The sequence below is a fragment of the Orbicella faveolata genome, unplaced genomic scaffold (genome assembly GCF_042242905.1).
Source record: "Orbicella faveolata isolate gen_17 unplaced genomic scaffold, um_ofav_v1 contig_13, whole genome shotgun sequence".
In the NCBI taxonomy this organism is placed as follows: Eukaryota; Metazoa; Cnidaria; class Anthozoa; order Scleractinia; family Merulinidae; genus Orbicella; species Orbicella faveolata.
Window position 1 is genome coordinate 31,608,427 of NW_028301540.1, and position 27,987 is coordinate 31,636,413.

General features: G+C 40.4%; 4 protein-coding genes and 1 long non-coding RNA gene across 5 annotated transcripts; 2 read left to right on the forward strand and 3 right to left on the reverse strand.

Annotated features, from left to right (window-relative positions):
- Positions 1–38: 38 nt before the first annotated feature.
- LOC110050040 (putative methyltransferase-like protein 24) lies at positions 39–5,642 on the reverse strand. The gene is made up of 6 exons (XM_089285467.1): positions 5,283–5,642; positions 4,034–4,136; positions 3,014–3,074; positions 2,201–2,522; positions 1,335–1,578; positions 39–960 (listed from the first exon to the last, which is right to left on the reverse strand). Exons 2-6 carry the CDS (start codon positions 4,133–4,135, stop codon positions 679–681), a joined length of 1,011 nt encoding a protein of 336 aa, XP_089141593.1. The 5' UTR covers position 4,136; positions 5,283–5,642; the 3' UTR covers positions 39–678.
- Positions 5,643–6,360: 718 nt separating this feature from the next.
- LOC149115971 (actin-binding Rho-activating protein-like) lies at positions 6,361–7,600 on the reverse strand. Its single transcript, XM_089285468.1, has 2 exons — positions 7,456–7,600; positions 6,361–7,148 (listed from the first exon to the last, which is right to left on the reverse strand). Exon 2 carries the CDS (start codon positions 7,142–7,144, stop codon positions 6,767–6,769), a length of 378 nt encoding a protein of 125 aa, XP_089141594.1. The 5' UTR covers positions 7,145–7,148; positions 7,456–7,600; the 3' UTR covers positions 6,361–6,766.
- A 6,807-nt stretch (positions 7,601–14,407) lies between these two features.
- On the forward strand, positions 14,408–21,652 carry LOC110050030 (uncharacterized). Its single transcript, XM_020755896.2, has 2 exons — positions 14,408–14,733; positions 19,497–21,652. The coding sequence occupies exons 1-2, from the start codon at positions 14,490–14,492 to the stop codon at positions 19,916–19,918; spliced, it is 666 nt and encodes a 221-aa protein (XP_020611555.1). The 5' UTR covers positions 14,408–14,489; the 3' UTR covers positions 19,919–21,652.
- A 764-nt stretch (positions 21,653–22,416) lies between these two features.
- Positions 22,417–27,452, forward strand: LOC110049931 (homeobox protein Hox-B8a-like). Its single transcript, XM_020755779.2, has 2 exons — positions 22,417–23,050; positions 26,490–27,452. Exons 1-2 carry the CDS (start codon positions 22,780–22,782, stop codon positions 26,798–26,800), a joined length of 582 nt encoding a protein of 193 aa, XP_020611438.2. The 5' UTR covers positions 22,417–22,779; the 3' UTR covers positions 26,801–27,452.
- LOC149115972 (uncharacterized) lies at positions 25,414–26,633 on the reverse strand. Its single transcript, XR_016206176.1, has 2 exons — positions 26,558–26,633; positions 25,414–25,532 (listed from the first exon to the last, which is right to left on the reverse strand). It is a non-coding gene; the product is annotated as an uncharacterized LOC149115972 (long non-coding RNA).
- Positions 27,453–27,987: the final 535 nt, after the last annotated feature.

Consider the following 27,987-nt stretch of genomic DNA (forward strand, 5'->3'; position numbering starts at 1 on the left):
TTTCATACTTGTTCTTTCTTATTCTTCAGTAATATCGATTTTGTTTTTTTTGTCATTGCTAACATAACAGAAATCCTTTTGATTTCAGCGGAATTTCTCGTAATTCTCGTGCACCTTACGAGTTAAACTCGCAAGGGACGCAAGAGAACTGATTTCTAAGATTTGGCGCAAAAATATGGACAGTTTTTTAGTCCTGTCTGATTAAATGTTCAAGGGAACATTTCGAATACAAGTTACTAGTACGCTGAGCGGAAGAAAGACTGCCTATATCACTTTCAAAACGCAACGCTGAAACCGTTTGCTTTATTGAAAACTTGGTTTAGATCGCGTACAGCTACATAAACACACGAGGTGATGCTAGTGATAACCTTAGCCTTTTGACGTCTTTTACAAGAGCATGTATAATTAACTGTAGAGAGCTCTGGATGCTTGCAACAAACTATTAGAGATTTCTTCTCTCTATTTGAAATGACTTTACAAAAACTAAAATTGGGCTCCTTTTGCTCCAGTACAATTCCATGCGAAATTTGTTTTAGCACTTCCGGTCACATCTATCGAAAATGGCAGTTGTTTCTACAGCCCTTCTTTACACTTTCCCACCCCACCTCGTCTGATAACAAGCCCCCTTAGATCAGATAGACTAGTCCCCAAGTTCTTGCAAAAATTCTCAATTTTATTTTAATCTAATGTCAAGTTTACGAGGTTAGAATTGATGTATGACATTTCCCAGCACTCTTGACAATAGGGATTTCTTCTGGAGTGAAATATTCTAAATCCTTGTCTCTCAAGCCATTTTGCTATACTGTAGTACCGTCGCAGAGATTCTGGAGTGTGTATAATCACGTGATACTCTACACTGAGTTGCCTTACGTACTTTCGTAAAGTTCCTTCAGCCAGCATGTGACGTAAGCACTTCCATTCATCAGATTCGATGTCTATTTTCAAAATGTCGATTTCTCTCTGTGGAAAAAAAAAAGGTTGGTCAAAGTAAATAGGAGACTTTCTCAACAACTTAACTTACTTTGACTGATCGACTGCCTGCGCTGCCGGACTGCCTGAACATCTGACTGACTGGCTGCCTGACAGGCAGACTGTCAGACTGTCAGACTGCCAGACTGCCATGTTGCCAGACTGGCAGCACGCCTGACTGACTGGCTGCCTGACTGCCAGACTGCCAGACTGCCTGCCGTACTGACTGTTCGCCTGACTGTCAGACTACCTAACAGCCTGAGAGCCTGACTGCCAGACTGTCTACTTTACTGACTGACTGACTGACTGACGGCCCTCCTGACTAACTGCCTGTCTGACCGATTTTCTGACCACTTGTTCATCACCTGAGCGTGTCCTAGTTCCTGTATGATTGCCGCCAGTGTTCTTGTTTTCCACGTGCTCTTGTCAAGCACGTCTGCAGAGAGAGGATTTTTGGCTCCTACTTGATTAACATCTGACAGTCCAAGGTTGTAGAACATCACGCCAGTGCTGTGATTATGATCTTCCTTTCCCATGGAAGGATCAAACGCTGACACTGTGCAACCGTATTCGGCCATCTTTTCGTCGAAGGAAAAATCGTATCCTGTTCTATAAGAAGTAATAGTAGGAAAAACGCTGGATTAAAGGTGTTACAATCTAACCGTTATAATCTCAGTACCCTAGGGATTGTCGGAGCAGGGGAGGAAGTGTCAGGGCCTTATGTATCTTGAAATGAGGTGTTAGGAGGGTCACTACTCCCCCCGGATGGAAATAAGACTATCGTAGTGTTGCCATTGTTGTCACGCTGACCTAACAATTTACCTGTACCCATTTCACACATCTGGGTGGAGAGAGAGGCCTATCGTGAGAGCAAAGCTGTCTTGCTCAAGAACGCAATACAGTGAGCAGCTTGGCCAGGGCTTAACCTCTCGATTGGAAGTATGACGCCTTAGTTATGTCTTTCCCCATCCCTTCTCTCTTCGTTAGACCCAATAGTCAAACAAATGTTTGAGTAGAAGCATATTTCGAATGTGTCCGAAGGACCGAAAATTATACGTGTACGCTATTGAAAACACAATTTAGGATCAGTAAAGGGTTTATTCGCGTTCGCGCTGTTGTTGGAAGTAAACTGTTATTTAACGGCGCGCTCTTAAAATGGAACTACCATTATTAGGCTAAAATCGTTTGTCATCTTGGAAAAAAAATCGTCAATTAGTCATAATTCTCTTACCCAAATGAGTATACGACACACCATCCTGGATTTAACTCAACTTCCTCGTCAAAGCAAACGTACCACATGCCATCAGGACCCATCGGGCGGGGGGCTCCATGAGGTCCCTGCGGTAAGCCCCCTATGCGGCGTACGTCAGCGCACACGGCACCCTGAGTTGAAAGGGTCTTCATGAGCCTCTTCATTTCGTTCCCAGAGGGAGGTTCCTCGACATACGTAAATATGCTTGCTGTTGGTAGCGGAGATCTAGGCGTCTCAGAAGGCTTAAACAACGGAAATGAGCTTCCTTCGTATCCTGATAGGCCAGTCGTATTCTTGAATCCTGTGTTATAAAATCATGATAAACCTTATTTTGCTTTGGCTTTTGTTTTATAGCAATCACTAGAAAATCCTTTTAATGGCAGTTGTAATATAAAGCAAGACCACAATAATCTTTGCATGATCAACTCCAGCCGAACCTAGCGCGGGAAAATATGTAACCGGAGGCAAGCGAGGGAAAATACACAAAAACCAGGTCACGAGTGGTTTTCGTCTACTTCTGATTGGCTGAAAAAAAGTTGGCTCTGATTCGCTACAGTACGTTGCATGTTCATGGTAAGCCGAGAGGAAACAAACAATGTACAGGAAAAAAAAAACTCTCGAATGGTCTCCTTTTGATTTCTTCGCGTAGTGCTCTCACCACCGCCTTTCTGTCTGCAAGCAACTCGATTGAAGTACGAAGTTCGAAAAGAAATCTTTTAAAACTTTTTACACTTTTACACGGTCTTAGCACTCAAATTATACGTTGTTTCTTTCGTTGACCTTCAAACTTACCGATAGTTTCTTCGTTGCTTCTTCTCGTCTCATAAACATTGCCACTCAAAAACAGGTGGACCTGGTAAATAACGGAAAGATCAGACAATGTAATTTACTTAAAGAAACTCGTGATTTTGAGGAGCTTGAAAAACATACTTTGGTAGAAAGGCTTCCGGTCATTGAACGTTAGTGCTGAATTTTAATCCTTACATCGTAAAATAAACATAACTGAATAACTCTCCTTTCCGGCTTCGAAGATATAGCTCAGTCCTGAAAGGTTTTCGCGGATTATCCTACGATATACCAGTCGCATAAAGAGGTTGTTTATTTACAAGACAGTGCTTAATTTGTCGGGACGGGGTTAAAAACGGATGATAAATTACATCAAAATATTTAAAATTCTCTCTTCATCCGTTTAATTCTCATTACAACACGCGGAGTCTGAACAAGAAATCGAGAAATCACCCACAATATTTTGGCCCAACGTAGGCTTGTAGCAGGGTGATGTTTGTTCGTAGATTTCGGGGTACATCCAGTGAAATTCCTCCGAGACATATTCGCATTCCTGCTCAGACTGTTCTTTGTTCGTATTATCCTTGTATAAATATAAGTTTCAAAGTCAACAAAGTTTTGCTACAATAATCAACTTAAGAGGAAAACAGTAAACTTCCCGATCAAACTCAGGTAGGCAACGCTTGTTTTAAGGGAGCGTCATTATCAGTTATTTTAAAGTTATTCTGACAATTTTTCTCCGCATTTCTGTGAAAAATTTGACCTCTTGCCCGTCCGTCATATCAGACGAGTCTCACGTTCAGGACGGTTTTCCGTCTCTATTATGAAATCGGCAGTTCTCGTTCATCATACCCCATCCTGCTCAAAATACTGTACGGTCATGTTACGACACTACAATGCTCACCAACTTGAAAAAACAACTTTGTACAAATCATATTCAAGTTAACCGAGCCGGCCGAGGTCTGCGATGACACAACGCAAAACTTACGGAGAACTGTAATTAATTGTAATTAGGATTACACTCACCACGCTGGGGGGAGGGGCTAGTAACATGGTTATGACTGCAATAGACACCATTACACAGCCCACAATCCATCGTCGACGGCGATAATAGCGATCAAGAAACATGCTGCGGAATAAATAGCAATAACAAAAAAAATATGAAAACCTTTAAGTGCGAACGGGGCGTTGATAAAACACCCTGAGGGTTGTCATGTCACGGACATGTCACGGATCCTTGACCGTCACTGTTTCATTCTACCAATATATGTCCTTCGTACGAGCGTTCTTTCCCATCCAAACAAGGGCGAAGCTAAAACCACGCAATCACATTTTTGGCTTCGCGTGTTTTCTTGTACTTAGCGCGAGATGAAGGAATTCCAGCCAATTACGCCACCCCGGCGCAAAGGGTCACAGAAACCCATAAAATGGGGACTTAAGTGCCACATGGCTTAAAGAAGTCTAACGGAGTAATTAGTACATTTTTTTCACGAGTTTTAGGCCCCGTCCAACACTACGCCGTGGGAATTTGAAAACAGAGCTTTCACTCTGAAAACGCATCAAATGTTTTCCGTCCACACTACTCCGGAGGAGTTTAAAAACGCAACAATAACCGGTCATTTTGAATTTGTGGTTAAGGAAACCTCGGTCAATGAAATCACGTTATTATCGTGATGTCATGATCGCTTACGAAAAGCTCCGTTTTCAAAATGTTTTCTGTCCACACTAAAACACAAAGTCGGCGTTTTCAAATTCCTCCGGTTTGAAGGGCGCTTTCGAAAAGCTCCGTTTTCGTGACGGATTAGTGTGGACGGTAGGCCTAACCATAGAAATAAAGCTGCGTTTTCAAATTCCTCCGGCGTGGTGTGGACAGGCGTTAGGGGCGCAAGCATTTGCTCTGAAGTGAGAGTACCTACATGGCCGGCATAGCTGGCGAGATTTCCGAGGTGTCAAGGTTTTTTTTTTTTTCGGCGGCGGAGTTTTCGCAAGGTGCGTACTCGCCGCAAAAGAAATCTGGAAATCCCGCCAAACAGCCCAGGTTGTGTGGCAGATCGATAGAGGTCTGTTATATTGCATTAGTAAAGCATGTTATACTTAACAAAAATAAAAACAAAGTGGTGTGCATATAACATTGGAAGTTTCTTTCCAAAGATTTGGATAAATAGTATCTTCCTTCATCTCTCCCTTTGGGGTGATTGCTGTTGTTTTCATTAAGAAGTCATCACAAAGCTTTTTGCCCAGGACAACACGAGCGATAACTGTTGCTGTAACTTACCTTTGATTGTTTTGGTGCTCAAACCAAGTTTTATAATCCTTTCATTTCAATTTCTCTGATTTCTATTTTCTGTGCCACGTGCCCAAGCTCGATTTCCTTAACTGTTATGCCCTCCGTGGACGTGTTTCGGCTGAAAATGACGCACCAAACCCGGCTTCCTTCACGCGAGCTCTCGGATCCCGCTAGAAATATTCACAAATCTCTCTTCCAGATAAGTAGCCTTAAGCAGTCAGTAGTTAGTCTGCAGCGACGGTAGTCCCAGCTTGATCAGTAACAAAGGCTGTTTAGCAACTGAAAAGACAGGTTTGGCAGGCCGCGGAGCTCAAAGGATTTCTCCGGTCCTTTGTTTAAACTAAAATGGCACCTGTATCATCAAATGTTGTCAATCGCAAACAAAGAGAGAACAGAACAAGACCAGCAGACATTTAGTCTAACAACAGGTGCCATTGAGAAGAAAGCTACTGCAAAAGTACTATCCATATTTTTCATTTTTTTTGTGTTTTTGTTTTTCAATTTTCCCTAAGTTATACGTTGTTATTAAACTTCTGGAAAATTCACTGACTGCTGATTGCGAGGCGTTAAAATACATTTCTCTACATTGCTTTACTTCAGGGTTTCTGCTAGGTCACGTTCACAATAATGTGAATCAAAACGATGCGCTTTTTGCACCGAAAACACATCACAAACTTCGCATCCACACCACCGTACGTTTTCATAGTTTTCTCCGTCTACACTAAAACACTCGAAAAAGATGATACGCCATAGAAGGACGTCATCACCGTCATTTGAAAACGAACATGTGATCGTTTTGAAAGCCTCTATTGTTGTTGACAAAATTAATACGATAGGGGCCCTTCTTCAAATGTCTTTACTCTCGACAGTGTTTCAGCTCGTTTTAGTGTGCACCGGTGAGTGGGTGAGTGCAAATGCAACAAACGACAGGACAGTTTTTAAAGTTCGATAAGTCTGTTCCAATTCAGTTGAACCTGCAGTCCACATTATGTTTTTAATGCAAGGACATCAAGTCCATCCCCCGTCCCCAGCTAGAAGATTTCTCAAGATCTAGAAGACTCCTCTATTTAGTATGTTACTAATGAGGCATTTTTATTTAAGATATTATTCTTAAGTTTGTAGCTTATCTAAAAATGTTAAAATGTACAGGCTTTTGATTGCTGTTACTTATTACTTGACAAAACATTTTGTTGTGAAAATATTTCTCTTATGGCCATTGACCACACTAACTGAGCAGTGCTTTGCATCAGGTTAGCATAACTATGGTATATAAAAGCATATTTACACTGAAATTATCAATATTATTATATTAACTGGTAAATAGCTTGACACTTCATGCAGTTAAACTGAAATATTTAATTTTTTTTTTAAAGAGACCATCTTTTAAGTTGGCCACTGATTTGTACCAGGTCAGGATAACAAAATCCAAAAATATTATGTCCGTTATATTATAAATCTGGTAAACAATTTCTTTATTTAGCACGGATATTCCAATATTCATCAGAGTCATTTTCCACCTCTTCAGGCATGTGCAGTAAGGTAATGATGACGTCATCATCTCTTTTCTGGAACAACATTTCGCCTTCAAAGTGAACCAAGTTCTGTTTCCGAGCCCGCAGTAACATTCCTACCACTTTATTCGATATTCTGGTGTATCTTTCAAACAAGCGACCAAAAGTGACCCAGACAGTTCCATCTGGTTGCTCACGACCCATCTGTAAAATAACTCTGCATAAATCTCTCACTTCCTGACTGATGTGGGCACCGGCGAATCGTCCACGAGCTTCTGTTTTCGACCCTGCTAAAGGGCGTCCATATTCTCGGCTATGCCGGCTTGGAAGAGCTGTCATTTTCCTGACGAGTTAAATCACACTTTACTTTCAGAAACTTCGACATGCAAAGTTTGGAAAATTTGCAAGGCAATACGCTCAAGGGTGAAGGCCATTTCATACTGTCAGATGATTACCCAGACGTTTCCTTAATTCATCCTTTTAGTTTCAAGGGAACACATCAAGGAAAATAAGATAAATACGTTACAAAAACAGATCTCCTTGAATTGCTGTTTATTACTTCAGCAGATCGAAGTCTGTTCCTCTGTCTGGATGTCTTAATGCTCCCATAAAGAACATAAGCTGTCCTAACTTACTTACGATCTATTTACCTTTCCAATGAATGATCGAGTCACTTCAGGTGAAGCTCTGTCGTTCCTGAAGTTTTGAACAGAACGACGAACAGAGGAGAACTGCACAATCGTCCGCCATCTTTGTTTGTTGTATCTGCCTCGTTCCCAATCCTCTGTGCGTGCAATCAGCGGTCCCGTCTTGGAGGAGAGTCCCTGCGAACAGAGAGCCTTTTTCGATCTCCCTAAGAAGGGAATCCTCTTACCGATTTTCCTAGAAAGATCAACGGAGACTCTGTTCGCAGGGTAAGGTCTATTTGGTGGCCTATTTCATGGCAGCGGCCAATTTTGGATGACAGATATTTAGCTACAGTGATCATAGTTCGATGTGTTCTATGACCAATAAGAGAAAGGGCCAATCACGTCGCGAATGAAATCTAAGCCATGATAATGATCTTTCATTTATTCACTTGCAATTCAAGTCAGTTGTGATATGGGCTTAACGGTTTTTTTTTTTTCACGCTTAGCGTCGGTTTCTTGTGTTTTCCCGTTCTTGGCGTAGGTATTTTTTTGTGTTTTCCCGCGCTAGGCGCAGTCTTTTTGTGTGTATTTTTTTTTGTTTGTATTTTCCCGTACTTGGCGCAGGTATGTTTTTTTGTTTTCTTGCCCTTGGCATCGGCTCTAAGTTATTTTTCAGCGGTTCGCGCCAATTGCATATTTTTAGGTACTTGCTGTCGGCTAAATTATTTTTGGTTCAAATCTGATTAGTTTATTACACCAGAGTCAGCTATCGACGGAATGCTTCTTTCTCTGATTACGGTCAGTTTCTACAACAAGTGTAGGATCATACAATGGAGAAAACACTCGGCACTTTATCCATAAGGGATCTTTACAGAAGAGATGCTCTTATAAACGTTTTAGGCTGTAAACTATGAGAACTTTCAGTGCAAATATAAGTTTTTCGACATATATAATAACAGCTAGTTTCATGAATGATCAACCGAGGCTATTCCTGTTTCAAATACCGTCTTTCTGGTGCACTAGAAATCCAGGGCTTACTTATTTTCTTCACTTTGAGCCAGTGAAGCCTTCAGAAAATCTCTAGGAATGCTGACCACCGTGCGCTGAAGGTGTACTGTAGCTCGAGGCATGTCGTTTTCCATTCGCCACTCGTTCGATTCCGCTGAGTAACTCTCTACACTTTTGAAACTCTCTCCATTGCAGCTTCTTCCGAACACGTAAATCCTTCCACTAACAGTGGCTACACCCGCAGCGAATCTCGGGATATGCATACTGGCAATTTGAGTCCAGACTCTTGCGCGCGTGTCATACATTTCACAGGAACTCAATGCGTTGTGTCCGAGAATATCTGTGCTTCCACCGAGCACGAAAAGTTTATTTTGGATGGCGACGCAGCAAGCGAAAGCTCTGGCGGTATTGAGAGAAACTATCGCGTCCCAGCGATTCTATATACTATATATATCTTCTTGTTCTTTTTTTAAAGTACAATTTTATGAATAGCTGTATTTTATATGTAAATGCTGATCGCCAGTTAATACCAGTGATCCAGTGATCACTGTTTGGCGTTTCAGGTTAAATAAAGTCTTTTACTTTTTATTCTCCTTCGGGTCGTACATTTCGGCGGTGTTAAGAAATTCGCCGTTTTCTTGTAGTCCACCAAACGCAAACACATGGTCTTTTTCTGCGACCGCACAGAGCGCGCATCGACTGGAACCAAGTGGAGCGATCATCTCCAAAGTGTCCGTTTCAGGAAAGTATTTCTGAACATCTTTTAATGCTTTATTGTCACTTCCACCGACAACATAAAGACATCCAGAGTGAACTGCTACTCCTGGGAATGCAACTCGCAACAGACCACCATTTGTTTGTTTTCACGTCTAGTCTCTCAACAGCAGACGTGGCGCGGTCGCTGAAAACCTGCTTAGTTTCGTCATAAAATCTCCCACGATATAAACAAAGTCGTTACACTCGGTTATTCCATGACCCCAACGTTTGCAGAGTAGGGAATCTTCTGCTTCTGTCAAAACAGGTGCCAACTGATACCAGATACGTTCGAGCGTGTTGTAGCAGAGAGTCGAAGACGTGGAACCCTCCTGATAAATCCCTCCGCAGTTTATGACTAATTGCACGTCCCATTGAAGGCATTTTCTGGGCGTAATGGGTGGAGTCGCTTCCAAACTGTCCGGGGACATTAGAGAAAGGACTTTCATAGCATTCAGTAGAATATCAATGCATGATCTATTGGCTTTAACAAGGTCTTCTCCAACAATTGTATGGAGGTAGTGGTTAGACACGGAAGTCAATCGAATGTGTTGAAAAAGCCGAGAAAAGTGAATGCTTCGAGTTTTAGCGTCGTGTTTGACCCAGTTAAGTGTTTGCCTCGTTAACATCTTCCTCTCGGTCTATAACGATGCCATCGTCTGAAATAAACTCTTCTATTTGCCCAGAGGTGAGTCTCAGAAAAGCTTCTGTTTTGGACACTTGCCTAAAGTTTTCGTTGATGAAGGCCTTCGAAACTGTTCTCAGATTTAAACAACGGTTTTTATCTGCAAATTGAAAAGTTCTCACACTGTTTTCTAGATCAAGTTCGTTTTGGAAAAACTCGCAGCCTAAATCCTTGAGTCTAACGAGGTCCAAAATAATGGCAGCTCTGATTGAGCCTTGGACATTTGATGACGTTAACTCCACGAATCCTGTGTACAAATACTGCAATAATTCTTCTGTAACGTTCAGCGAGACTTCAGGAAGCACAACAGAAACTTTCTATTTCTTTTTCTTGTGGCCTTGCTGTGCCAAGAGCTTTCAAAAGTATGAGCTGTTAGCGGCGAGAATGTTACGGTGGGCGTAAAATTTCTGTCCTTCGACTAGCAGCGTCGCGTGACAGTAGATTTGGTCTTTCCGAAAATTATTTAAGGCTTTAGCCAAGTTTCCTGAGTAAGATGAGGATTCCTTTTCTTCCCGTGCCATTTTGAGACAACACTTTTCAAGGTAAAAATATTTCAGATCTCGATGACCTAGCGGGCTGTAATCACCTAACGATATCTATTCAGGTACAGCGCAACACAAACAAATAACTTCACATTATGTTTCGACAAAAACGTAATTACTCTTGCGTATTAAAAAAATGTTTTACAAAGTTATTTGTAATTTGAATTGTTTTCAGATTTTGTCTCTGTGAAAAAGAGTTTAATAGAAGTACAATTGTCGAACAGTTAACTGGCTATTTCATTTTTCAAATATTCTGCATTCGCGAAAAAAGGTTTAATTAGCTGTCATAATTCTTTCTCAAGTAGACACTTTAACAATTTAATCCTAAAAGTCACAGTCGCCATAATCCTCAGGGGTTTCATTCAACAAGGAAATAAATACCTAGTGTCTCTCTTTTTCCAAGTTATTTATTTATCCGTAAAAGTGGATTAAGGCGAAAAGTGGGGAGCTTTTGTTCGGAAACGTAATCGATTTTTGTGTTGACGCAAAGCAACAAATAGCTGAAGCGTGAAGTTTGAAACGTGACTTGGAAGTAATCTTCTGGGCAAAGACCAAAACGCGTATGCAATTAACAGCTTACAATGCTTAAAGTTGGTTCACGCAGGTCAATCTTTAAACCCTGAAAAAAAGAATATTACATTGACAAAGGCACTTATATGTTGCACATAAGCAGCAAAGTGTTTTTATGTCTTCGGTTATCACCACTCCCTTGTCAAGACTTTCGTTCTACTGAAACTCTCAAGCCGCTGAAGGCAGCACGAAATTTCTCATTTAATTTAGCTTCCTTGGCTCGTTATCCAAAACTTAGCAGTATATTAAGGAATAAACGTTGCGGATCACTTAGAGCATTCTAGTTGAGTCTGAGCAATTTTTTTTTTGTCTATTAAAAAATACAGGTCCGCAATGCATACATTAGCTCTATTTTCGCTAAATTGTGCCGTCGCCAATAAATAAAAAATTGCATCAGCCAACACAATGACTAACACAACTGAGGAGGAATTGTAAATTTAGTTTAGGCATATTCACTTATAGCTGATATCTTTTATCTTTTGAGTACATTCCGTTATTCTAGCCTGGAATATAGTCTCGTGACGCCATAGAATCTTGGAGTATTCAAGGCACACGACATACCTGATTCACACTTGGAGTATTTAAGTTTATATGAGTATGGACAAGTGATGTATTCAAGTCGAATACGGACTCAAGAATCCAAGAGTATTTCGGTAAAGCGCACGCAATATACGTGATGTCCTCGTGGAAAATTCAAGAGTATTCAAGGATGCACACTTGACGTATTCGAGTTGAATTGCGCAGGATTCTAATAGAGTATTGGAGATGTGCCCGCCCGCTTGGCCAATTCGTATTTGGCCCAGTTCGGACTTGAACATTTGGCTTTTTGCGCAAGCTGAATTTCTCTCATCCTCAGCTGTAACACGAACTACGCGGACCACGGACGCCTATCTCGATTTTTCCTCTTTTCACTACAAACATCAATCGCTTCTCCTAACAACCATAAGGTATATAAGCATTAATACCGTAAAGGAGTTGAAGATCATTGGAATGCGCAAGTCAACAGGTTGCGTATCACGGTCCCTATTGGAAGTTAAGATTATTCTGGGCGTTTCTTTAGCTTCTTAATATCCACATCATGGACAACGCAAAAATTCCTTAGTTTGTTTGTAACCTACGGTATGCAACAACTGCGCAGGCGTACTGGTAATCTGTTCAAGTAAATGATGGAGTCTTGCTGAAGACTTCAGCTATTCAGTTCTTTTTTCAGACGCAGACATTGTTTCCCTGCAGAAATGATTTGCCATGCAGTAAATGCTCAGCTCAAGCCGTATGTCTGCTATTCAGAAAACTCGCCTGACCTAGAATGAGTGGTTCATGGCAAAAGTCCACGCATAAAATAACTTTGCGGGGCTCAGCACCATTTACGGCATTCTAATCACTCTTTGCCTTAAAAGAGTATTAACACTAAGCCATAACAGCAACACAGAAGTCTAGATGTCTCGGAAGGGCCTTCGTCTGCCAATTCCTTTGCGAAACTTTAATTGATGTAGTATTCGACGTCTCGACTGAGTCGCAAAGAATTCTTTTAATTCTAAAAGCGGGAACTTTGTTTTATTGCGGTTTTTGGTATTACTGGAAAAGTTCAAAGTTTAGGTGCAAAGTTTGCTCCTAGATCGACAGTTTCATTTTATTAGAATTACTACGTCGTCAATAGGCGTGGCCTGTTTTAGCGCCGTGAGAAAAAAACTGCTTCTCGCCGTTGTTTTGTAAGTTGTCTAACATGTGTGGGCCCTTACGCTTTTCATAATTTAACCCTTTAGATTTTAGGGTCAATCCCGATTCAATTAAAGCGCTTCTTATTTTTAAATCCGAGGTTAAAATGCTACTGTGTGTTCAAGCTATTTGAAAAGCAATATTTATACATTCTTGTGCTACTTTTTGTACAAGGTAGTACTAGCTTTTAAGTCTGTGGATGAAACCCTAGTGTGTGACCATTCAAGTGAAAGCTATTGGGTAGCACTTTCACGTGGTACTGTTTATTATGCTGTACAAGGTGGCTCTAACTTTTAAGTCTATGGATGAAACCCTAGTGTGTGACCATTCAAATGAAAGCTATTGAGCAGTCCTTTCATGTGGTACTGTTTATTATGCTGTACAAGGTGGTTCTACATTTCAAGTCCGTTCACCAGTGTTATGAAAGCTTCAGGGTATAGTACTTTCATGTGACCACTTAGCGAGTCCAAATTTCAAAAAGAATCTGTCCGGTTGGTAAAAAAAAGCAGCCATATTTTCATCGGCTTCTAATTAATCAAGTGGGGTCACAGTAGTTAGCAGTCTATCGTACACTGTTTTCATTATAAAGAAAACATTTCTGTCAGTGACATAAACCAAGCCAGTTTCCATAGACATACCGAGTGCATTTTTGAAGGTATTTAAACGAGCAAAATCTATCGATCCGTTTATACAATAAAATTCGTTTGTCCGTATTCCTCCACGAACCCGTTTATAAAAGTATAAAAAAAAACCGAGGGAACCAACCCGGGGAACTTAAATTGCGCTGGTGTTTTTCACTCCTGAATTATGGTATACTTCGCCTGAGCATGTTTACGAACTTCCCAAAATGTATACAGCACAGTTTGTGGTGGATTGTAATGTCCAATTTTCCAACATTTTTAAAGTATTCATTCTTCCAGGATTTCATCAGTTGTTCCTTTTTTTCAAATACTTCAATGTATCCATGGTGTTTGTCACAGATGAGACCAAGATGACACAACGGCGCCTAATTTATCAGTCCTGCAATCAAAACAGAATCTCAGCGATCCACGTTATACACAGCAGTCTGATGGGATAGGCCAGTGCGAAATAACACTGTTAAGCACTCTAGCAAGAAGCTATAGCGGCGTGCTAATGTCGAGCCGTGTTTTACATTTGATTGTTATCATAGAACGCTTTCCAGGTAAATTAGATTACAGGAGTTCACAGAAATGTCCTTGGATTTATTGCAGCTCGGAGTGATTCTTCAACACCAAATATGATACTCATAAAATTTGACCCTTTGAAAACATGATATAAAGTGGTTGTGATATGACATTTACCAGGGAAATGAGGCCTATCGATTGATTGAAAAGGGCGTGGCCTGATGGCGCGATCGCGCTTAAACATATGACAGGTGTCTGTAGAACGCGCTTTTGAGCGTGAAAGAAACGTTTCATAGCCCGCCTTTGGAGCGGGAAATTGTTCAAAGGACTGTGTAAGGTGGCTAACATTACTCAAGGAGCACATTTCTGCTTGTTTTTGTAACGCGTGTCCGAATTCATCACACTCGTCAAATCCGTTTATCGAGGCCGCATTTGGAATGTCCCGTAAAATAATAATAAAGACTTTAATATCCTCAAGCAGACGTTGATGCTAAAGATAAGGGCAATCTTCTGCCAATCTCCCATTGGCATTATCTTTAATATGGGAGGTCTGTAAGTAGAGTACCTGTGTCGCGCTTATGCGGTGTCACAACTCCATGTCAGCGTTGACTTACAAGAGCTCTTATCCAACACAGCATGTTTAACTCGCCTCATTTAGTTTACTGTAACTGTGCCTCGGCGCCGTTGCTTTACTGTCCGAGTGTTCACTCCATGTGGAACTGCTCCATTCCAAACCCACCGTCCGTTTACAGAGCGTCTTTAGATGCAGTGGCCACACACAGTGGCGCGAGCGTGCAAGAGGAAAACACCGAGACAATCTCGGCGAGTAGAAACCTCAAATTTGGCATTGAGAACATCCTGTATGGACAACTGCAGTCAGGTAGGTCGCTGAGCAAAAGTGCAAAACGTACCTAGCTTGTTAAACGGTTGTAATTGCAGTGTACCTCTGACTAATTCTTTAGGCTGTATCTTTCGGTCAGTCTAACTCAACGAGAACGTGTCAACCGACTTCGTTGTTCTTCAACTCAATTCTGAGGACGCGAACCTTTTGGCTATTGCTTTATCAATGATCATTTTAGTGCAGTGTTAATTGAGATTTTACTGGTTATTCACACTTGATATTTTCGTTATTGCTATACCCATTTCAGTCATATTAGACTCATATTCATGGACTGTTTCTTACAAAGCTTGACAGCCTGTACGCGGTTTCAGTCCATGATCAGTTTGTGTCGCTTAATGTGCAATTGTCATCCATCGGTGAACTGACTCATTGCTTTGATGAGATAAGATAAATTTTTGTTTACCATTTACCCTGTAATGTTTTTTTTTTAATCATTTAATGGCTGTTCCATATTGCGAGCATTGTTTAACGTTCCAGATTCGGTAAACACGAATATAAATAGCCGGTCAAATTTTGTAACTAAATGGCACACGCTTGCGAACAGCGCACGCGGCCGTCACCGCAAGCCTGACTGAACTTCACCTAACCTGATCAGCTATAGTGGTTTTAACTTGTATCTCAAGGAAGTCTTTAAGCAATTATCAAAATTGCAGACTATATATTGCGTATTTGACGTTGCTCCATTCCATACAGTCGTTTCTAGCACTGCGCACGACCAGTGAAAGAGGACGTCCTTTGTGGCTTAATTCTCTCGGCGTTTCAACTAACTCTCAGTTCTTCGTGATAATGTATTAGCGGAAGACGTGGCCTTCGTTCTTCGCCGTTTTGCTTGAGAAATCACTAGGTTAAATGCTTGGCAGAAAATAACTTGATTGCGAAGAATACTGGAAACGCGGATATTTCCCTCTGCGCGGTTACGGCATAGATTTCAGAATTAGATCACTGAAGAACAAGCTTGGATTTATGATAACTACGTGGAAATCAACCATATTTAAGACTTAGCAAGACCTAACCCTGACAACATTTAAATAATTTCAAATTTTCTACCAGAAACAGAACCGGTTTAGTCTTAACCTAACCTGCCGACAATGGTTTTTATATATTTACCTTACTCTCCTTAATATGACACGAATTGCATTTACCTTTCTTGTTAGCGAGTGACACAATCCTCATTTATACTTGATTTACAGAGTCTAATAATTGTTCTTGTTATTTTAGGTTTATGTTATTACAAAAGGCTCGCTACGACCCATAAAACTCCGCCGACGTTAAAGTAAACTCAATTAATTTCATGACTATAAATTTGAGTTTAGATTAACACATAAAAAAATAAATTCAATGGGCTTCAGGTCATCGTCTACATACACGAATCCGCAATAAGCACGGCCTGCAAACAGAGAACAAGTTTTTAGTCCGAACGGAAGAAAATTATCAGTTTAGAAAGGTGTAAATGTACTTCAACGGACATAAGCAACGAAACACTGAAATTACGGCTAAGGGACAAAACACGGATCTCGTTTTATTGTTGTTTCAGTATCGTACTACCTGTTCTAAGTCGAAAGATCAGGAAACGATGTTACTGATTCTGGAAGATTTTAAAAACGGTGCAAAAAACTTACGTAAATAGTACGTCCGGAGCATTAGGCTAATTCCAAATTGTATTTAGTGAGCGATCATGGACAACATGAAAGCAAAAACACAGCAGTTTTCTGTGTTCGTTTTGCGTGGGGTGATGTTATTTTGCGGTTAAATAAACAAAATTTGAAGTTCTATGCAACAATTCATTAATTATAATATCCGTTCGCAAGAGCTTTGAAGGAGACGTTTCACTTTGCACACACTGGACATGAACGAGATTAAAAGCAGGCGATGAAATACCTCTTTTGGCTTCTCATTCCATGCCTGTTAAAGCCCATATAAATGCCATGAATGCAGAAAGTGTTTACCGCATATTTATCACGTTAGTCCCAGCTGAAATGTGTTAATAGTATTAGCAATTTTAAGTACTTTATGACAATTAATCACAAACACTACCCAAAGAATACAATCCAAAGTTGTGAGATCGCTTGCATTTGCTATTCTTTTCACACATATACCTTGCCCCTCATCCTTAATTGAATGTCTTGGCTTTTGTTATTTTTAACAACTAACTGCTATCGTGGAACGGAAATGATTTGATTTTTTAAAGACTAACCTGAAATTGATACATTCTCAACTGAAAGGCATGGCGGACGATCCTTTCTTTCACGTGAAGTAGAGTTTGCATGAATGTTTGGTCTTTGCGACCTATCCAAAAAGCCGTGTCAATAAAATGATGTTTTCTGTTTTGTAGAGGGAGAGTTGATATGGATTTTTGGTCTCTTTAGGTCTGTTTAGGTGCCTCTATGGTAAAGAAAGAGGAATTATGAAGTTTGGCCTTTACGCTTCACCCGATAATACTGTACTGTAGAGTCGGGAACGGTTTTACGAAATAACGTCTCTCCGGCCGGGACCAGTGTTTATAAGACACGGTTTATGTGAATGTTAGTCTCTCTGAGGCTGAACGTTATGTCATTAAGACTAGTATTAATCATGGTAGTGTCTGTTGGAGCAGCCTTTTGAGTGCTTTGATCGACTAAACTGAGTAATGGTTAAACTGTTCACTTCTGGGCTCGTAATCGAATCCTTTGCAACTGAAGCAAAACGACGAAGTTTAAACACGGAAGCAAGAATCAGTTTGAATCAAAACCGAAAACTAACCATACAGCAAATAAATTGTAACACGAAATTTCTCTTTGTATTGCTTGACACTCGATGAACTCTGTGTTTTTTTCAAGGTAATTATTGTGTAGGGTAATTTTGATGATTTCGATCTATACTAATTGTCATAAGATTGTTTTATAGTTTACTTTACTGATACTTTACATTCAAGCCTGTTAATAGCTTTCTAATAGTCTGTAGCTCACTGATATTTGCTTCTCTTTTCCCCTACGTTGGTTCAACACGGCTAGCTCTGCTGATCTAGTTTAGGATATTTGTTAGAATCGGGGAAAACGCTGATACCGAAATGCTGAGTATTACACAACAGCGATTGCGCAAATCGTTCTTGAAAACCAAGTACGTTTTTGCCACTATTAGTATTCAGGAAAAGCAAAAGACCCACACATTTTTTTAGCGATTCCCTTATCACAGACTAGGTTTAGTTTCAGTTCAATTGCTAACTAAAAATCAACCGCCATTGTCAAACACAGATAAGCAACCTCACGGATATTAACACTCGAACTTTCTATGAATATATATCCGTTTTTCGCCGGGGGTATGTGGTTGTTTATTATTGTTGTGCCGAAATGTTCAAAGTTGGGTGATTCTGCGATAACATAGTCACGATCGAACGCAAAGTTGCTTTTCCAATTCAGTAAACTTTGAAAGCCTTCCAATTTCGATTACATCGATTGACTAATTCGAAACGCCTTACTCTATGTCGATGAGTGAGTACCCATGAAGTCGACTCAGATAATTGATATCGCTTGGAAGTTCACATCAGATACGGGGAATAAACTTAACTAACGTCAAAAAAGGAATCTGGCTTTGGGCACGAAAAGATTTATAACAAAGATAGATGGACAAATATGGTAACCATTCAGTTTCTGATAATCATCACATGGTCTTGCTCAATGGCCAGTTTTGCGCATAGCAAAACATCCATCTCTTCACATGGGCGTTACCTTGATTTCCGATGAGGTTTTTCTTGAAAGACAAAATTGCGTGTTAAAAACTTTTTAATATATTGCAAAATGATACTTGATCTAATCCATCTTTACAGTGAAATCTGTTAAATACATTTAATGTTAATCGGAAAGATCTAGGCTTTAAAATCTCATATGTCATTGACAGTTCGCTCATTTCTTCTGCACGACATCAACGGATTGATACAGATGTATTTGTTGTTTTAAAACAACAGTGTTAATTATATATATCCCTCATATTCATCCATTTACCAATCATCGAGGTTGACCACAGGAATTTCTTCCTATCAACCCGGCGGCGCCAACGCAAAGCGACTAACAACTGCTTTCTTTTGCCGTAAGCCGGCTCTGTACAAAGTCTGCAAAATCTTTCTTCCGTGACCTTGCTTTTGGCAAAAGACCTTGTTACTGAGGGCCTATTGTACTCTGTGACTTGTCAGCTACAAACAACATCTTTATTTAAATCTCTGGAAACTTTAATTTCACCTTTTGAAAGTGATAACTAGATACGGGCCATGCTTTCCAGCAATTGAAGTTCTGATCCAGTCTTGTTCAACACTTTAAACATACACTTCTTGCACTACTGCAAAATTTAGAATTACATCTAGGGGTAATGATGCGCCATGCACCTCTCAGAAGTCTTGACAGGATAGGTTGAGAAATCAATCAGTGAATAGAACAAATGACAGGCACACCTTAAAACAAGGGTACAAGGTGCGAAAAACGAGAACGTCCGACAGTACCCGAGAGTTGACGAAGAGTTCACGAAAGTCCAGCTCTCCATAGCTATCAAACGAGTGCGACTAAAAAGGAGAGGAACGAACACTAGAAATGACAAAAATTGCGCAGTACGTGTGTGAAAGGCCTTGGTTAAATTATAATTAACAGCTGAAAACGTTGATGACTGGGAGGGAGGCTTTCCGTTTTAGGTCACTCTTATGTTCGTTTCCCCTGGGGTTAAGATTCGATTTGAATGCTGATGTCGCACTAACTTGCAACACTCTGATGGTTTTTCAGATCATCGTCATGGAGTCCACAGTCAATTTTCGCACAACCGAGAACTCAGCTATATCTCTCATCAGCCTTTCACCCCGCCCATGCGCACTTCTAGCCGCCCTTGGTGTCGCCCAGTCTTCACGCAGCTGCAGCGGCGAGGACTGGAAAAGCGTTTTCAGGTCACCAAATACGTCACCAAACGGGAACGGTTACAGATCGGCGCCATGTTGGGTTTGTCAGAAACGCAAGTAAAAGTGTGGTTCCAAAACAGGAGAACAAAGTGGAGGCACGAGGCTGCGCGCAAAGAAGAAAAGCAAAAAGAGCAAGCTTTAAACAAGGCGAAGGAAAACCAGAAACCCGAGACGAGTGAGATTGGCGAGACACAAGAAAATGAAGAGGAATGTCTGTCCAGTAACAAAGAGACTTTACTGGAGGAACCTTAATAACACTGATGAACATTTTGGAAGTCACGATATCTCAGTGTATACTCACTGTAGAAGCAGCATTCTTGCCATTATTATCTGAAAGACTGTTTTGGTCGTAGAATGATAGAAATCACAATTTAATGGACATCACTCAGAGGCACGCCTCTCCTCACAGTGAACACTATCACCTCATATTCGATCAACTAGGCCATTTCCCTTCTGTCACTGTATCAAAACAAATCTTCGCGCGAGACCATTCATATGAAAATGCTTTCATCTCCACATTCATTTTCGTGCAAATCAAACTCATTTTCATAAGAAAAAGCTTTTCAAGAGGACACGTTTTAAAACAGAGGCAAAAGGCAATTCGGAAATGACCTAGGTTTTGCTGGAAAGACAGGGCAAGGTTAAAAACTATCTAACATTGCCTCGGATTAGATTAATATTATAGTGAGCTTTTTCAGTGACAAGAAAAAAACGGAGTTCACAAGGAACTTGAATTTTACGATTAAACGGACCGGCAGCTTGATGCTGTTACAACGGAACCCATAATGTGACATTTATACGAACAGGGTGGAGGCCCGGGCCAGTATCAACTCGGGCCTATAAAATAAGGTCTATCAGCTCGGATCTATAAACTCGGGTCTATCAGCTCGGATCTATGATAGTGACCCAAGCTTAAATCAAGTCTACTAACTTATCATTTCTTTTGATTTTACCTCTGGAAATCCACAGTGAAACGTCAATTAAGACAATTTCTAGATGTCAATAATTCTTTGTATTTTGTGTATTTTATGACATGATTTTGATATTGTCAGCAAACACATGACATGTTGATCGGAAGGACGATTTGCACTGGATGAGTGCAGGAAACTAGACAGTTCAACTCAGACACTCTCTCACCACTCACATTGCTCATCTTTACCAATACTACGTTTACAACTCAATCACCCACCAATCAGGTGGATCTGTGATACACTCGACAAAATTTCAAAAGCCAATTTAAAGATAGAGAAAGTCATTCTGCTCAGTGATTCCCTCTTCCTTTCTGTAGTTAGTCAGGTCAATGACCATCAGCTGCTTGAGGCCGGCGGATGGCTAAAAAAGGTATTCTGCTAGGGAGGGAGAAGGCAAGATGATAAAGCGATTGCGAACTGAAATGAGATAGAGCCAGTGAAAAAAGAACGCTTCAATTTTGGCCCGCCTGCCTCAAGACTAGGTTCCCTCGATCTCTCCGAAAAACGTCTAAAGTAGCTACGGCAATTTTCGAAATTCTTCGTATTTTTAAACGTTGTACTACCACAGTGTTTTTCAAAAATGTAATAAATAAACGTTAAATACCATACAAAAATGCTAAGGAACAACACCCTTCCTAAATTTAAAAGGAGCGTTAATATGAAAAGAAATAGGGGTAATGTTCAAATTGCGCAAGTTTCCATTTGCTCGTTGGCACTGTACCGGTAGGCATGACTAGTAAATAATTTATTTTGTGGAGTATTGTATTTTGTAAATTAAAAATTGTTCCTCATCTGTCTTCCTCCCGGGCATGCGCACTTCCAGTCGTCAAAAACAACATGGCCTTGTTCATGTTAGGGAACCGATTGGTGCGAGTTCATATAGGCAGCGGAAAAGCTATTAAAATAAAAGAAAACTAAAAATAGGCATGTTAACACGAGAATTTGTTACTTATTTCGATCATGTTGTAATTATTTTATCTGAAGTGAAAGTCTTAAATAAAAAGGAAAAAAAGTTGCTTTCAACAGAAATGACTTTGAATGGCCGGAAAATCTGGCATACTTTGAATGAAACAAGCGGAAAGCACTCTAAGTATCAGGATGAGCTCTTATGAACTCCAGGGCGTCTGTTATCAACATTTGGGATCATAGGAAAAATAGCTATGTTCCTGAAAGGAAAACAACATTAGGGACAAGATAAAAGAGGCGACAGAATGATAAGCACCTCGCACGAAATCAAGAATGTTTTGCAGAAAAAAAAAAAACCAGCGGCAAGTTTTGCAAGCAATGATTTTCAAAACTGGACCTAACGCAAATCGGACCACACAGGATTCCAGATCAGGGAGGCAACACCGAACCATACTCCAAATAAACAGCATTTTAAGCACAGTTTTTTTAAAAGGGAAAGTTACCTAATTTAGCTACAAAGTCGTAAGGTCAGTCAGGACATAAAGCTGTCTACAGATTTAGTTCGTACCTCCCACAAGAAACTTGGATGTTTTGACACCTAGGTAGCGTGTACCGGGGGTACGTCCCCCGGGTACCTCCCTGTTTAAGCTCTGGCACAAGTTATCAGAATTTACTTTAAATGGGAGTAAAGTCTTTTGAGCTGTGGCAGTATAAACGCAATATGGATTTTGCCTTTTTGAGTGAAGTTTTCCTCTTGAAAGTCAGCAAGGCCGATAGATTTTTCGATATAATCTTCATTTCTATCAACAGTCTGTAATGTGTAAATAAAGAAAAGAGCAAAGCACTTAATTCTTCGATTTCTACTTCTTCGGGTGAAATAGGGCGTGGATTGAAAAGAACAGGTCTGAAAAGGGTACGAGTCTTACAAGGTGTGGCGTGAAATATATTTGAAACAGAATCATACATTTGCTGTAAAATAAGGTAAGGGCTGCAAGAACCAAGTGGCGCACTCCCTCCAAAAATTCCAACAAGAACCCCCCGGAAGTGCAATGGTAACAGACTGATGCGTGCACGATGCGTGGAGAGATAGTCTATAACTGATAAGGTGATTGGCATAAACAGGTGTGGGACAGCGAACTTTGCCGACTGAGCTAAGCTGAATTTAGCCTTAGCTACTTGCGTGGGAGGTCTGTACCGCACGGAGTGGCTTTCTGAATCTCTCGAGTGAAGATAGCTATGAGTTCGATAATGGTTTATTACCAATGCAACTTCTGCGGAACTCCTCCACGAGCAAGTTCCGTTAACGGCTCTGTAGCACCGCTACAATCGAGTGTATCTCTCGTACCGTTTTGTACAAACGGTTGTACAAATGTGTCAGCAAAAGCACTGACAAAAACAAGCTTGGCGTCCGAGACGGGAAATATCACAAGGAAAGCTGTAACATTCAAACAACAGGAGCATCTCTCGTTTGGAATTGACAGGATCCTTTATGGCTCTTCCAAAGCAGGTAAAAATTTGACTTCACTTAATTCCAGAAAGAGCAAAGGGCGACCTTTATGCGTAGAGAAATCATCGGCTCGTTATTGATATAATATTATAGGCAGACAATCCGGTGCAAAAAAGGCCTTGTGTGCGTGCAAGCCCTGGCTACTTAGCCTGCCTTCACCTCATGTGTTTGCGCGATTTACGGATTTTCCAACTCCGATTAATAGGTACACTTAACAGAATTAAACGATTTATTGGCCAGTATTCAATGTTGTGTTTTAAACCCCTGCAGTGTTGGGCTTTGAGACAAACCGATGTAAACGGATAAATTCGTGCGGAATTTTTTTTTGTGGTGCAATACTCCAGGTCGAATTGAACGAAGACCAAATGTACCTGGATCAATAACAGTGAAAAAATTCTACTGACAGGCGCGAATCGAATAGAGTGGAGATTAAATAGAACGGTTTTTAGCCGATCTGATTATCGTTAACAGCTTACTGATTCTATTCATTGCTAATTTGCTATAAAAACCTTTCATAATTGCTCGCAAAACACAAACGCCGACGAGATTTAGACACACACGACGAATTCGCGATAGAACTGGAAATTCTCAAGCGCGACCTCTCATCATGTCTGAAAACCACAATGCCCAAAAGAGATCACCAGAGAATTTTCTTCGCATTACGAACGGCGCATTAAAATAACTGTGGCTTTCGAACTCTTTTAAATCGTGCAAGGCTTAAAAGGTAAACGAACTCCGGGGAATTCAACCATCTTTTTGGTTAAAAAAAAAAAAAAAAAAAAAAGAAATTCAGCGGGGGGCATCTTCCTTCAAACAGTGTGGCCGTGGCGCAATTGTTGCCTGCGTGTGTGTCCGGCGCGCATTATAGTCCCATTATACGTTCTATTGGTCATGACTGGCCATCTTGGTTTCGGACAAAGAGTCGCTTACACATCCGGCATGTTTACAAAACTTATCAGACACCTGTCATGTTGTTATTCAACATTTCGTGCATTTGATGCCGGAAAAATCAAATGAAATTAAAGATAAAGTGATTCAAGCTATGAGTGTGATTGTTTTAGTGTGTAATTCAATCTTTTTATAGCCTCGATACATTACACCATGAATTCGTCCCGGAAATTGCCAATCTACGGAAAAAAAGCATTTGTGATTGACTTCGAGAGATTACTTGAAACTGGTCTGTTTCTCTTAGAAGCCGATTAAAATAGTTTGAAAACATCTTGTCAATACTATTCTAAGGATATGTAGTGCTCTGGGTAAAGGCCGAATTTCAAAGTTCATTCCTAGTAGGGGTAGTCTTAGCAGGGGAAGAAAGTAGATTACATTTGCCGAGGTCACATTTGAAGAAGTGATAATCTCTTCATCGTGAAATGTAGAAAATGTACTGTTTGTGTTGGAGTTATTATACTCTTACAATGCAGGTCAAGGCATCAAGTCTTTGGAATTGTTGAGCTGCAATACCGGGTTTCTCTGTGGGTTCTCGAAGTAATTTGAACTGAGGCGAAGTCGCTTTAGACGACCTTTTGTTTCCGATTCGGACTAAAAAATGAAACAAAATTAAGGCTTGAAGTAATCTTCATAAGTGTTAGCAAACGGAGCCTTGCAGACAGTTTCGCAGAAACTGAACTTCGTATCTACAGTATTTCCAAGGTTGTTTTAAAGGAAGACTTTCGTAAATAGTAAATGATTCTTGTCCAACCTTGTTCCCAGGGTCTCTCGTCTTCTGGACACTCAGGAAGAGAAAGCCTGGGAACGAGGCTTGAGATTGTCATGAGTGATCACGTGATCCTTTTTTCAAATGATGATTAAAATCAATTCGCTCAAAACCTCGAAACATATGATCTATCAAACATTTCCTTTGTGAATCGCTTGTTCGTGGGGTAAAAGTTGACAAAATAGGGCAAAATACCCTGCAGAGAGACTTTCAATTTTAAAACATGTCGCTTTTTAATAGCTCAGAATAGAACTGAGATCATGGTAAATCATGGTGCGGAGGCAGTCAGGAAACCCATTGTTATCTAAGCCTCGCGAGTTCAACTACCCAGAGAATGTCTTTGACTATACTGGACTAGAAAGTGGGAATTCTGTGCTTTGTTTGTTGAGATACCTTTGGGTAGAATTTAAGCTTTAGTCTTTTTTGGGTTGAGTTGTTAGTAAAACCGTGAACGTGTTTGCCTGGTTAAGACTGAATAGCGCTCCATTCAGCCCAAATGGTGTACCGGTTAGCCTGAATAGCACGGACTCAACAGTGGTCAGCTCTCAGTAATTGTACCTGTAATAACTGAGCAACCTGTAGTGAACTAGCGACCTACGTACTTGGCTAAAACAGTTAACTTGTAAACAGTAAAACTTTAGACTAGTACTAAGATGGTTATTTTATTAATTTAAATGGCACCGGCCCAGTGCCATATGTGGGTTGAGTGTGTTGTTGGTTCTCGCCTTGCTCCGAGGCTTTCTCTGGGTTTTCCGGTTTTTCTCCCTCCTGACAAAAAAAAAAAACATCATCCCCAAATTTCAATTCGACCATGGCCAGGATGAAATCCAGCTGACGCTGATGTAGCTTCCTTTCTAAATATTGTAATTTATTTAATCTTAAAACAGTGATTATATGGAGCACCCGAAGCTCGCATGGGCAAACGTGAAGTGATCGATTCAAATCATATGCAGATCGCGCAATTTTTGCTTTTAAACTCAAACCTTGCGTGAGTCCTTTGACGCCGAGCGTCACCTTTGAACTTGCAACAAGAAGATATTGCCATAATCCGTTTTTAAATTTTATTGATATAGTGCTACTGACAGATGCCTAAAAATTAACATTGCGTGTTCCAAAAAGATTTGACTTTGTAAAGTTTTTACATCTGATACGTCATAAACCGATTGCAAAACTAAATTGCTTTTATTCTGAGATCGAAGTTGTCCTTGTATCACTTTAACACCATTATCTTAATCGTTATGCAACATTTTCACGTTACAATCTGAGAAAATAGTTTCTGTGCTATACAGAAAAATGTTACAAAAAAGTGGCTTACATGATGGCACAGAAGAGCAATATTTCGAATATTGGCTACATTTATTGTTAAAGTTTACCCTATCAGTGGTCTTACGGTTGACGCCCTGTAAATAAAACAAGCAATTACCTTGTTGTTTTTATCAGGGCAAGACAGAGAGAGATCTTCGCTTTGGTATTTACTAATTCGCCGGAAACACACTCTAGAGAGATAGATCTAAAAACCTTAAAAGACTTCCGAGAAAACTGCTCTTCCACGCAACACGTCAACCTTATCGCGCAATGAAAACTTTGCAGGTCTGATGCAATGTCATCATATCTTGAAACTTAGCCTCGGGTAACATGTTAATACTTTTCATTTCTTAAAGTTATTTCATCTCAGACTGTGTCTCCAATTGATCATAAAGCTATCTTATTCTGTCTGTTTTTCAGACCTGTTTGGTAAGCGTCTTAATGTTACCCTCGCCACTCCCCGCAGTACAACAAGGCAAATTACTCACTCCACACCCTGGTCTCGTCCGGTTTTCTCTGACCACCAGCGCAAGACTCTAGAAGACCGCTTTCAGCTTCAGCACTACTTGAACAAACGGGAGCGTTATCACTTGTCTCTGTGTATTGGACTTACAGAACATCAAATTAAGGTGTGGTTCCAAAACAGACGAGTCAAGTGGAGACAACGACAGAAGGCGACTAAACAAAGCACAAAGCTGTCCCGTGGGGCACCCGGTGCGCAGAAACATTGACTTTTGTTGCCATAAGGAAAAAACAGACACGCTCTTTCAAGAAGAGGAATTGAGTAAGAAAGACGGATTAAGAAAAAACGTGTGTTGTTTAACTGATCATACTGATAAGTGCGCGAGGAAAAACTGCGCAAAAAGAAAATGTACTTTTCCTGGTGATTGATATGATTTTCTTACGTACTTTGAAAGTTTCTGTTTTACCAGTGGGATAATTAGTCATCCTTTAGGGACGGACCATTATTTTTTTGAGGGTGGGGGAGGTTGGGCACTTTCCAAAACAAATTTTGCACAGCAAAAACTGCTAAAAAAAATCGTACAAGGGAAGCCACGGGAAAAACATCGAGCAAGTGCTTTCACCTAACCAGGTCCTCTGTTTGACTTTTGAAAAATCCTTCCACAAGCTATTGCCCACCAAAATAATCTTGCACAACCTAAAGGTGAGAAAATTGAATTTCATTCCCCAGAAAATTGCCCCAGCTCCCCCGCCCCCCGCTCTCAAACAGATAATTGTCCGCTCCTCAGTTAAGGGAGTCTTTCATTTGTTCATTCGTGACAAGCAATTGACAGGTGCCGGAGTGTTTTCGTACTATGCTGTGATCGGAACTCCTCCCGTTAGTGTGCGACCATTCAAATAAAAAGCATCGAGAAGCACTTGCATGATCGTGATACTGTTTATTACACTGTAAAAAAGTGATTTTAACTTTTGGGTCTATGGAGTATTTTATTGTTTGCTCCTGCTCCTGCTCCTGCCTCCTGCCGCTGCCGCTGCTGTTACTGCTGTTACTGCTTCTTCAATCCCTAATAAAAGTTAAAATCACTTTTTCTGCCACTGATACTAATGCTACTCCTACTCCTACTGTCGCTTCCACTGCAGCGCTACTACTGCAGCCACTACTGTTACCACTACTGCTACTAAGTTATGTAAAACTATAGTGCCATCAAATAGTTACACGAGAATACTAAATCAGAAACGTCGTCGGTGGCTTTTGAAAAGTGACGGACACTAAACCGTCAGATAAATTTAAACATGGAATCAGTTTGTTATAAGAAGGCCGCGTTAATAGTTTATAAAACTCAGGACTACATGTAAGATACAGTTAAAAATTAGTTCAAACTGCAAACGAAGCTCTATAACAGTGCTCCCAATTTTTGGTTTTAAATGTGTTTGCCGGGATATCCTGTGAAGAGTT